General features: G+C 44.3%; 2 protein-coding genes across 2 annotated transcripts; one reads left to right on the top strand and one right to left on the bottom strand.

The window, feature by feature from the left end:
- Positions 1 to 3,350: 3,350 nt before the first annotated feature.
- On the bottom strand, positions 3,351 to 3,785 carry DCS_05875 (uncharacterized protein; the record flags this gene model as incomplete). The annotated part of the gene is made up of 2 exons (XM_040803176.1): positions 3,351 to 3,663; positions 3,736 to 3,785. 2 exons carry the CDS (start codon positions 3,783 to 3,785, stop codon positions 3,351 to 3,353), a joined length of 363 nt encoding a protein of 120 aa, XP_040658209.1.
- A 5,986-nt stretch (positions 3,786 to 9,771) lies between these two features.
- Positions 9,772 to 10,431, top strand: DCS_05874 (uncharacterized protein; the record flags this gene model as incomplete). The annotated part of the gene is made up of 2 exons (XM_040803175.1): positions 9,772 to 9,927; positions 10,117 to 10,431. 2 exons carry the CDS (start codon positions 9,772 to 9,774, stop codon positions 10,429 to 10,431), a joined length of 471 nt encoding a protein of 156 aa, XP_040658208.1.
- Between the last annotated feature and the right edge of the window lie 2,072 nt (positions 10,432 to 12,503).

Genomic DNA, 12,503 nt, shown 5'->3' with positions numbered 1-12,503 from the left:
CCCGGTATTGCAAATGGCAATACATAGGATAGTATCCTATTTGGGTAGTCTTACTAGTATAAATACTAGTAATTTTAATACCCCCTCTATTTAGCTAGTAAGGATACTGCTAAATAGGAACCCTTTGAAGACCTAGTAGGCCCAGGTATTATTGGAAGAGATTAGCAGTAAGGGCCTTAGTAAGACTATCGGCAGGCATTGACTTAGTATCGAGATAGCTAATTTTAGCCAAGCCGTTTGTTGCTTCTTGCCGAATGTACCGAAACTTTAGTAAGGTGTGCTTGGTGCGAGAGTGCTGATTTGGGTTGTTGGCATTGGAGATGGATCCATTGTTATTGCATAGAAGTGGAATGGGTTTTTGAAGACTTTTACCTATTTCTGTAAACAGACCGTCCAGCCATTTGAGTTCCCGAATTGCTTCCAGTAGGGCATTGGATTCTGCCTCTATAGTTAAAAGAGCAATTGTACTTGCCCTTTTTGACTTTCAGCAGATTGGTCTACCTGCTAGGGTGAAGAGGTACCTATAGGTAGACTTAGAGGAATCTAAGTTACCTGCAAAGTCGCTGTCTGAAAATCCAGACAGGCTGGGTACTGGGGACTTAGACCAATAGCAAACAGCTAGGTCTATGGTTCCTTTCAGATATCGAAGAAGGTTCTTACCGGTTGATAGTTAGAGACTAGTAGCCTAATGCATATACCGAGATAGCCATTGGATTGCAAAGGCTATGTCTGGTCGGGTCAATAGCATTAGGTACATTAGGGTCCTAACTATCTGTTGGTATACTAATTGATCGGTTGCAGGTAAGGGAGGAAGAGGTATTGTTGTGGCTTGTTTAAGTACACCTGGCTGTAACGGTATTGCTACCGCCTTAGCCCCCTCTAGCCTAAATCGCAATAGTGCTTCTTCAATATATCCCTTTTGACTAAGGGTAATACCCTTGGTCGTTCGGCTGATCTGTACGCCTAAGAAGAATGCAGCCTGCCCGCGATCTTCAATTGGGTAAACCTTATGTAGTTTTTGTTTCAACTTATTGATATACACAAGGTTCGGCCCAATAAGCAAACAGTCGTTAACATAGCTAACTATATAGGTACTGGCAGTACCATTATAGTAGACAGCTGGATTGGATACAAGAGGGCAATATCCATATTGTTGGAGCAGTTTGGAAAGTACATCTTACTACTCTCTAGGTCCTTGTTTAAGACCATAGAGTGCTTTCTTTAAAAGAATGCCTTGTTTGACTGCTGGGTTGTAGCCTAGCTTGGCTAGTTGCATACCTATATTATTAGTCTTGTTGAGACTAATAAATACTTCTAGTCCATTAGGCATTTTAAGGAAATTAACTTTAGGTAGCTCGCTGTTGAGGAAAGCACTAATGAAGTCGATTTGTTCAATATACCAATTGTTCTGGGCAGTAAGAGCTAGTAGTATCCTTCAGGTAGGTGGAATGCTTGTAGCTGCAAAGGTCTCTAGGTAGTTAAGACCTTCAATCTGTATAAATCCTTTGGCTACTAAACGTACCTTGAATTTAATGGGATTGTTTTGCTGGTCCTTTTTGACTCGTAGGATAAGACGGCTTTTGAGGAGTCGTCTACCAGTTGGTATTTCTTAAAGTAGGATAAAATAGAATACCCCTGCCAGGATAAGTTGCTGAAATTCAGAGAATATAGCACTTATCCACTGGTCTTTGTTGTCTGATTTAAGTACCTGCTTCCAGCTAGTAGGCTTGCTACTAACTAGTAGTTGCTTTGCCTTAGCTTGGTAGCATAGGTTCTTAATCCAGTATGCCAGGTTGAAATCTACTGAATTAGAATTGTCTTCTAATTCAGGTTTATCTGGAAGAGAGGTATCTAGTAAATCCTCTGTTGGTTGGGCTAGGACCCCCTCTGTAGTACTAGTCCTAGTAGGACTAGTCGGTCCGTTAGCCTCTTGCAACCTACTAGTCCTAGTAGGACTAGTCGGTCCGTTGGCTAGTTGCAACCTGCTAGTCCTAGTAGGACTAGTCGGTCCGTTGGCTAGTTGCAACCTGCTAGTCCTAGTAGGACTAGTCGGTCCATTGGCCAGTTGCAACCTACTAGTCCTAGTAGGACTAGTAGGTCTACTGGTCCTCGTAGGACCAGTAGCCCCCTCTGTCTCCCTAGGTGTTAGGGGACTGGAGTTGCTTTGCGAGATAGTAGTAATTGAATCTACTATCTCAATTTCCCCCTCTGACTCTAGTCCTTTAATACTGGGACTTGGTAGTTGGGGAAGCCCTTGGGAGATAGGGCCAATACCTTCTAGGATTTTTAGGAAGGTAGTTTTTGTAACCGACCTCCTAGAAGGCACATACACAAGGTATATTTTTGAACCTAGCGTGGCTAGTAGCCTTGCTGGTTCTGTTCGGGATGCCAGTTTGGCACTTTGAATCCGTTTCTGATAAGGAATTAGGACTTCGCAATATGCACCAATAGCCTTATAGGCCGTGAGATTTAGTGGCATTTTCAGTCCCTGTAATTCCTGCTTTAGTAATTGGTAGGGACTCAAATCCCGGTTCGAAATTGCAGTATAGTTAACAAGATTAACTATAGCAGGAAGAACGGCAGACCAGAGGAAAAGTAGAAGGCCTGCCTAGATTATTGTTGCACGTAGTCGGTCTAGGATGACTCGTATGGACCGTTCGGTAAGTCCGTTCTGTTCGGGCGTATACGGGCAAGATGTATTGAATAGAATTCCTTTCTTACCCAACTAAGTCTGGAGCAATGTGTTGATTTCTGTACCCTTGTCGAAAAATAACTGTTTTGGGTAACAGTTATACTGTCGTTTAAGGCTTTTAAAGAGATTCCGAATAGCCTGGAGAACAGTTAATCCCTCCTTGTTGGGTAAGATTAATACCCAACGGAAGCGGGATTTTCGATCAATTAGTATAAGACCCACAGACTTACGATTATAGGATACTGGTCGAATCCCAAATGTATCGCCCGCAATTGAATTAAGAACATAATCTGGATCGGTAATGGGATCCCTAGACTAGCGTCTAGTGGATTTGGCCTGAATATAGGCAAGGCATTGGAAATCGGCAGCCTGAATAGACGAAAAGTCAGGCAGCCCAGTAGTAATACTACTGGTCTTTTTCAAGAGTGGGAGACTGATATGTCCCAGTCGAATGTACCAAATGCCCGCTTGTTGCAATAGTCTTTGGTAAGACTGGTTGTTGGATTCCGAACAAGTAGTTGGAAGAACTTGTTCCCCAAGACTAGCAGTTGGGACTACTAGTTGGTCTGTTGCCTCTATAGGAATTGGGTCTTCTATAGGGTCTTTGAATAGGGTAGCCTTAGTAAGGTCCCTTGGTGTAGCCGAACTGACAGTTGGGCTAAGTACCGATCTGGGTACCGACCGAGGCACCGGTAAAGGTGCCGACCGAGGCACCGTTGAAGGTGCCGACCGAGGTACCGATGAAGGTGCCGACCGAGGTACCGATGAAGGTGCCGACCGAGGCACCGGGGAAGGTGCCGACCGAGGCACTGATGAAGGTGCCGACCGAGGCACCGATGAAGGTGCCGACCGAGGCACCGGGGAAGGTGCCGACCGAGGCACCGTTGAAGGTGCCGACCGAGGCACCGTTGAAGGTGCCGACCAATCCTCTGCTTCGGTAGCCCAGGGGGGGGGTTGGGAGGGAATTTCGACTGTAATTCCGTAGCTACTGTAGTAGCTAGAGTGGGAAGTATCTAATTTCGTTAGATAGGGCGTTTGTTGACCTTGCTGTTGTAGGAAGAAGCCGTGTTTCTGGAAGTTGAGGAGTCCGCATAACTATCGATTTAAGTTGTACAGATGTTCCTTAATAAGTGTTCCTCCAGACGCATAGTGGCGAATTCCACTAACAATACTGACCTTCAGTTTCGGAATGTACAGTGCTTCTTGTAAAACAAGAGTACCGTAGACAGATGGATTGGTACGAATTAGTACAGTAAATTCAGTACAGCCAATACCTTTGGGATAAATTGGACTACCTCCTGTTGTAATTGGTTTTGCTTGGGATTTTGCAATGGGTCGGAAAGTCGTAAACTTAAGCCGGTTGTTGACCAAATGACAGGTTGAGCCAGTATCGTAAAGTAGGCCCATTCGGTACGTATCGTTGTTATCAACACGATATGTCATACCAATATTACCCAAATCGGGTAATAGTACCAATTCTTGTTCGGAATCAGAGTCGGTATCTGATTCCTGACAGGAATCAGGTAACCCTATACAGCCAGTTGATAGGCTGTAGTTACCAGTCAGGAAACTAGTAGTACCCTTGACTGGTGTGTGGTTTTTGGTTCGATTGTATTGTTTGGGTCGGTTGGGTCGATTGGGTGTATTGGGTTAGTTGGGTCGGTTAGGTCGATTGGGTTGGTTGGGTCGACTAGGTCTAGTAGACCTAGTGTCTGGTGTTTTGGATAGTTGTGTTATCCTGTGACTGAATGCTTGGAAACTGGGACTATTAGGATTTTGATATTCTTCCAGTAAGTTGGTCTAAAGATATTGCAGGTTGAGGGATGCTGTATTAATCCCTAAGACGGTATTGGTTTGGAGATTGTTGCGTTGTATTGCAGCCCATTGTGAGAAAACAGGACCAACAGTTGTAAGGTATCGATTTGCCTGATCCAGTGGGTCGATACTTACTCCAGTAAGTTAAAGTCGAGTGAGGCAGCTGTTGAATTCCGAATTAAACGCCTTAAGTGTTCCTTTGTACCCTTTAAGTGTAAGGTTGTGGTAGGAATCGTAGAGATTGCAGCGTTGGGCTGCCTGGCCCTTTGAGTACTGTTGTTTTAGCAACAGATAGGCATCGGTTGGGTTGTAAATCCATGCAATTGATGCTCGTGGGCCCTCAGAACAGCTATCCCGAAGTAGCATAAGCAAGGAGCATTAATTGTAATGTGAGTAACCAATAGCAATTGATGGGTTTTTCAGAAATCCTTCCAGGCGAAGGGAACCAAGTTGGATGGAAAGTAATTGTTCCCATAAGTTAAAGTTCTTGGTGTCTTTGAGCTTAGTATACTCTGGAAATGAGAATGCCTTCTTGGATAGCTCCATGTTGGAGCTAAGATCAGTCATTTCAGTAGTAGTAGTACCACTACTGTATGTTGGGATTCCTTGGATAGGTGTATGTTCAGGCTCCATTTTGTCGAGACGTTTTTGGATTGGTATAATAGTGTTGTTTAATTGGTCCGTAAGTTGGTTGAACCGATTGGAAAGATCATTATACTGCATTTGTTGCCTTTGAATAATTGCTTTAAGTTCCGACATAATGGGTGTTTTGGTGGCCTGACCTTCCTTGGTAGAATCCATTTTAAAAACACAGACACAATCTAGTTAGTAACTAGATTTTCGGTTTACCTTTATACTAGTAGTACTAGTAGTTGCAACAAGTAGTACTTGTTGTATTGGCAGCTGGATGCTGCAGTTGAATTGATTTCCTGGAATTGCCGTAAGTAGTACTTACAGCAGAAGTGCGTTAGGAAGTACAACAAGTAGTACTTGTTGTATTGGCAGCTGGGTCGATTGTTCCGGAGGATTTTGGTGTAGTCCTTCCGGGCTTATAACCTCTTAAAATAAAAAGGGGAATTACCTCTTGGAATAAAGGGGTAAAATAGGAAGGGTGCGCAGTGGAAGTTCAGTTACACGGACTATCCAAAATGGATATCAATCGAGGCTGTTAGTAACAGCAGGAAGTGCACCAGTTAGTAACTGGGCAGGGAATACAGATTTGAATAAGTCAAATAGTAGTACCAAGGGACAATTCAGAAAAGAAAGACTGTTGTGTTTCTTGTACTTGCTTGCGCGCATACGTGCGTTATGTACCTAACTATCTAAGAGTGTAGGAAAGGGAGGACCATTTTATACCTAAGAGGTAGTACCTCAATCAGTGCAATATGCACGTGTTGGAATTCTGTCTGATTCCATACAATGCATCTCCAAACAATCTGCTTGCATTCAATGCAGCTCTAAATACTCTGGTTGAGTCATACTGCAAGTTGGTTGCAACTAGCAGGGTTGATTAGTATTAGGGTTCGGTCGCGACAGTACAGCAGTAGTACTGCAGTAGTCGAGTGGGCCAGTAGTAGTACTGCTGGCAAGCAACTGCTAGTTGCAGTTGGGTGGGTCCTTCCGCGCAACAGTAGTACTGTTGGCGGGCAACTACTAGTAGTAGTTGGGAGCGCGTTAATTGACGGCCCGATCAATGATCTTGCTTAGTCGACCAAGTACCACTTTGCACGTAACGTGCGACAGTAGTAAATTGGCTGGGCAGTAGTACTGCCATCAATTGTACCAAGTCGGAGCGAGGAGAATTTGCATAGCAAGTGCAATTCGTCAACTCGATATACTACCTGTACGTGCAGTACAGTGGTAGTATATGGGCAAGCAGTAGTACTGCTGCCCGGTGTTGCAAATGGCAACACATAGGATAGTATCCTATTTGGGTAGTCTTACTAGTATAAATACCAGTAATTTTAACATAAGGGTATTACGTTATCCCCCTTAGCCTTAGGCCCCCCTTATTGTAAGAATGCATTCGACTTAGTATTCCTTTTGTAAGGTACTATCCTTATCTTAGACTAATAGTAGGCCTGGCTCTAAATCCTATACTACCAAACTAGGTAAGGGGTCGTTTACTACCCTTTTAATAAGGTCTATATAGAAGGTAGGGTATAAGCCCTAAGGAATATCTAGTATTACTGTAAGTAGTATTAGTACCGCTAGTACCGTAAACTTAAAAGCTACCTAGTCTAGCTTCCTATATAGCCTGTTGGTTTTAATATATCTAAGGCTAAGCTAGACCTTATTACCTACCTAGAACTTTTCTACTAGGCGGCCTAAAGCTACTACCGACTTATATAAGCGTTATTGTATAAAGGTAATAGCCGCTTATATAATTTCTATTCCTTCCCTTAGGTATTATAGGAAAGCAATAGCCCTCCCTTTTGGTATTATTACGCTTGCCTAGTCGTCCTTTATCCTAGGTATTATACCGATTTCGTAGCCTAATAATAGCTTGTTTAGGCTAACTCCTATAACTAAAGACTTCCTATTATTTAGGGTAAGCTAGTAGGTAGCTAGGTAGGCCGGCTAGTCGAATTGCTTAAATAAGATTAGGATCCGTAGGGTAGCTTAAATTTCCTAATTTACCCTCTTAGTGTCCCTATCCGTTTAGGGGTAATATAAAATTAATAGGAGTTATTCCGTACCAATAAGGGAGTATAGGGATATCTAGGACTTACTAAGCTAGTCTAATCCCTAATCCGTTATAATTTAGGCGGGAAAACCCCTAAATTGCTACTAATAGGTCTTAAACCGTTCCGTATAAGCCTTTGTACTTATTATTGTTATTGCCTTTAGTTAAATAAATTTAGAGAGACAGTCTATAATAACTATTAAGAATTAGGGGTCCTTATCGTTCTATACTAGTAGGTCGGTTATAAAGTTAATTAATATCTGCTTCCAATAACGGTCTAGCGGGGGGATTAGTTATAGGAGTCCCTATCTCTATAAATGGCTTTTATAGCTTTAGTAGTAGTAGTAATTCTAAATATACCGTACTATATCCTATAATATACTATCTTAGTGGAAGTCCCGCTAAAGTGCCCGGAATATTCCGTTTCGACTAGGGTAGCCCGATATAGGTAATTCGTATACCTATTGTATTATTTACGTTATTAGTAGTTCCTAGGCTAGTAACTATAGGCGTCCCCTATAGTATATTGTACTATAGGTACTAATAGTATAATTAGCTTTTTGTTCTTTTGTCTTTACTTTTACTAGGAATTTCCGTATACCTATTGCAACTACTTATCGTTAAGCTTTATATATTATATTGTTTTGTAATGCCTAATCCTATAATTCCTATAGGTAGGGTTCCGGAAAGAGCAGTCGGCCGGCTAGTATATCCTATGGAAATAATATCTTTTTTCCTATTTATCCCTATACTACTAGGAGTAGTTAGGATATATTAATAGCTCTTTATTCCCCTTCCGTCTTTGGACGGGCCCGGTCTACCCCTATATTTATAGCCGTTATATCTTAAACGCTTAGTATTTTATAGCCGGCCTAGGCCCGGTCTGTCTCTATATTTGCCCGATCTATCCCTATATTTATAATTACTATATCCTAGGCGTTAGGGCCTTCTTGTACGGGTTGGCCTCTAGGCGCCTCTTGTAATATAGAGATTAATACCGGCCGAAGTATTTATCCTAGGTATAGTATATCCTCCTTATCCTATTCCTAATATAAGAGTATATCCGGCCGTTGTACTTATAAGCCCGGTCTGTACTATAGTAAGTAATTAAAGTTTGTAAGGGCTTCTGCCTACTATACCTATTATTCTAATATCTCCTGTAGTTTAGTAAAGTATTTAAGGTTCTTATAGTCCGTTAAAATAGTAAATAGTTCTATAATACTTTATAGGTCTACTAACTATACCTTAAGATAGCTAATAACTACTAGAAGTTCCTTATTGTAAATTGTATAATTCCTTTCTATTAGTATAAGTTTAGCTAAGTAGTAGGCTATTAGTTATAGGACCCCCTTACTATTAATTTGCAAGAGGTATCCGCTTAGTGCCTTGCCTAAGTAATTGGTCTTAACGAGGGTCTTCCTATCTAGGTCCTATTATATTAGGATTAGGTATAACGAAAAGGTACGCTTAAGGGATTAAAAGGCTATATCTTCTTTAGGTTCCTAGCAAAATAGTATACCCCTCCCTATAAGGGCTGTAAGTAGTTCCGTAAGGCTTGTAAAATTTGAAATAAATTTATAGTAGAAGTTTACAAAACCTAGGAAGCTTTAGATCCCCCTTACCTTAGTAGGTAGTTACTATTCTTAAATTATAGTAATTTTTATTAGGTCGGGCCTAACCTTAACGCCTGCTTAGATAATAAACCTAAGGTATTTAACTTCTGTTATTATAAATATATACTTTGTTACGGAGTCGCTAGGCGACTGCTCTAGGACTCTCAATGATATTTATTAAAAGACTTGAAGGATAGGAAAACTACTTGGCAACTAGGGCTTCTAGTTGTATGCGTTCCTCCTAGTGGGTCCCTTGGTTCCCTCCGTTCTCCTATATCGGGCTAAGCCCGATACCATAATATACCGTCTCGCTCTACCCGTTCGAAGTAAAGTCTAGCTGTAGCCGTAGCCAACCTACCCTTCCCTAGGCTGGCCTCCCAATCTGTAGCTCCCCCTAAATTTTTTTTTTTTTTCGGGTATTCATTGGGTACTGAGTGCGCGCGGCCTCCTCCCCGCGTTATCCCCTGTCGGGAGCTTACTGGTTGCCCGGAGCGACTAACTCCACCCCGCCTTAGCCCCTCCTTGGGTGTTTACCGGGTGCCTAAGGCAACTAACTCCACCCCGCTTCGTCCCCTCCTTGGGTGTTCCCCGGGTGCCTAAGGCGCCTGGCGTTACCCTACTTTTCCCCCTTGCTACTCTCTCTATATTGCCCTCTCCGTTCCCTTCCTATTGTACTTTGTTGTTCCTCTTTCCTTTAACTATTGTACCTACCCGTTTTCTAGCTTCTTGCCGTACGATTTGTTGTTAACTCTTTTGCTGCCTCCTGTTGTACTTGCTCCTCTATTGCTGTCGTTCCTCCCCCGTAAGGTGGGTTGCTGCTTCCTCGTCGGGGCCGTTCCGTATGTCCTTCGGGCCGTTAGCTAATAAGCTGGTAATAATAAGAACTGTTAATCCTACTCTTGCTGCTATTGCTCCTCCCTTGTGGAGGATTTGTTTACCTTTCCGTTGCCGCTACTGCTGCTATTATGTCTACCGCCGCAGGTACTCCCCCCCCCCCCCCCGGATACGGTTCGGGCCCGCATTACGGCTATTATGCCGACAAGTCGGACTATCGCCGCGCCCTGGGCGAATACTTAGTGGAGGGTAATTCCTCCGACGAGGAGTTCGCACCTCCGGAGGAGGTGCGCGGGATGTGCCTCCCTTGCGTCAATCGCCTTATTACCAGCGGCCGCAACGACTGCGTACCGGGCTGTAGTGCTAGTTGCCGTGCGTACGCGCGCGCGTATGCTAAATGCGTCTAGGTACTGCATTTATTCGCCGCGCGCCCTTAGCTGTATTGCGCCCTGCGCGACCTTTGTACTTACGCCTAGCGCAACGTCTACATCCTGGTTGAGGCCCGCCCTAAGGTTGGAACCGTACCGGGCGCTCGCGCCGTCCTCTCGCCCGAATTTCTAGCCCTAGGCCGGGTTTGGGCTCGCACCCTGGCCCTAGCCGAGATAGAGCCCGCCCCCGTACGCCCTGCCTACACCCTCGCCCCCGTACCGGGTGTTGTCTCCCCCCCCGCCGCTGCCGACGACGACAACCCGAACCGCGCCCTCGTCCTCGCCGCTAACGCCTTAACCCCGACTCGGGCTAGTGGCCGTTCCGGTAGCGTACCGAGCGCGCAGCTCGGCGTATTTGCTTAGGGCGTGGCCCGGGCCCTAACGGGCATCCAGAGTAACGTGCGCGGTCTCGCCCGCCGTTAGCAGGCGCAGGAGAGCGTTAGCGCCGAGTTAGTAGCTACCTTGGCCAAGATGCGCTGCAATATCTGTAAGTCGCGCGAGTCTCGCGCGGATAGTTCCCCCTCGTCGCGCTATCCTGCCCCCTCTACTCCCTGCATCGCCCGCAATAGTAGCAGGTCGCGCCCGTCCTGCATAGACAACGCAACTCTATTGTACCGCCCTGTTGCCTCCGCCCCTTACATTGCCTAAGTCGCCTAGCGCCTCCGTTTTATACCCCCGCCCCCGCCCCCCTTAATAACGTCCCGCCCCCGCCTAAGTACCGCAACGGATAGTTTTAAGACCCTCCCCAAGGAGGATACCAAGGAGGACAAGAGCAAGGAGGATACGGAGACCGATAAGTCTAAGTAGTACGGCTAGCGTATATCCGTAGTAGTAGTATTGGGTCGGGCCCTTATTGGGGGCGCTCTAGGGCCGGTTTTTTCCTTCGGTATAGTCGAAATTTTACGTTTCGTTTTGCGGCTTACCCGCGCTCTGCCGTTTGTATAGGGATCTCCCTATTGCTATATAAATTCCTCTAGGGCTTCCGTTTGTACTAGAGCCTCTATCGGTTCCTAGGTTGGTTGTTTGTAACCTAGCTATTTTATAAGGGCATTGCGTTATCCCCTTTAGCCTTAGGCCCCCCTTGTTGCAAGGATGCGTTCGACCTAGTATTCCTCTTGCAAGGTACCGTCCTCGTCTTGGACTAGCAGTAGGCCTAGCTCCGAATCCCGTACTACCTAACTGGGCAAGGGGTCGTTTACTGCCCTTTCGATAAGGTCTATATAGAAGGTAGGGTGTAAGCCCTAAGGAATATCTAGTATTACTGTAAGTAGTATTAGTACTACTAGTACCGTAAACTTAGAAGCTACCTAGTCTAGCTTTCTGTATGGCCTGTTGGTTTTAATATATCTAAGGCTAAGCTAGACCTGATTACCTACTTAGAACTTCTCTACTGGGCGACCTAAAGCTACTACCGACTTGTGTAAGCGTTGTTGTATAAAGGTAATAGCCGCTTATGTAATTTCTGTTCCTTCCCTTAGGTGTTATAGGAAAGCAATAGCCCTCCCTTTTGGTATTGTTATGCTTGCTTAGTCGTCCTCTACCCTAGGTATTGTACCGATTTCGTAGCCCAATAATAGCTTGTTTGGGCTAACTCCTGTAACTAAAGACTCCCTATTGTTTAGGGTAAGCTGGTAGGCGGCTAGGTGGGCCGGCCAGTCGAATTGCTTAAACGAGATTAGGATCCGAAGGGTGGCTTAAATTTCCTGATTTGCCCTCTTAGTGCCCCTATCCGTCTAGGGGTAGTATAACGTTAATAAGAGTTATTCCGTACCAATAAGGGAGTATAGGGATATCCAGAACTTACTAAGCTAGTCTAATCCCTAATCCGTTATAATTTAGGTAGGAAAACCCCTAAATTGCTACCAATAGGTCTTAAACCGTTCTGCATAAGCCTTTGTACTTATTGTAGTTATTGCCTCTAGTTAAATGAATTTAGAGAGGCGGTTTGTAATAACTATTAAGAATTGGGGGTCCTTATCGTTCTGTACTGGTAGGTCGGTTATAAAGTCGATCGATATCTACTTCTAATAACGGTCTGGCGGGGGGATTGGTTATAGGAGTCCCTATCTCTATAGACGGCTCTTGCAGCTCCGGTAGTAGTAGTAATTCCGAATATACCGTACTACGTTCTGTAATATACTATTCTAGTAGAAGTCTTGCTAAAGTGCCCGGAATATTCCGTTTCGATTCGAGTGGCCCGATATAGGTAATTCGTATACCTGTTGTATTATTTGCGTTATTAGTAGTTCCTAGGCTAGTAACTATAGGCGTCCCCTATAGTATATTGCGCTATAGGTACTAATAGTACAATTAGCCGTTTGTTCTTTTGTCTTTGCTTCTGCTAGGAATTTCCGTGCGCCTGTTGCAACTGCTTGTTATCGGGCTTTGTATATTGTATTGTTTTGTAACGCCTGGTCCTATAATTCCTATAGGTA

Source organism: Drechmeria coniospora, chromosome 02 (assembly GCF_001625195.1).
Source record: "Drechmeria coniospora strain ARSEF 6962 chromosome 02, whole genome shotgun sequence".
In the NCBI taxonomy this organism is placed as follows: Eukaryota; Fungi; Ascomycota; class Sordariomycetes; order Hypocreales; family Ophiocordycipitaceae; genus Drechmeria; species Drechmeria coniospora.
The sequence above is the reverse complement of the archived record's forward strand: the minus strand, read 5'-3'. Positions and strand labels throughout refer to the sequence as shown.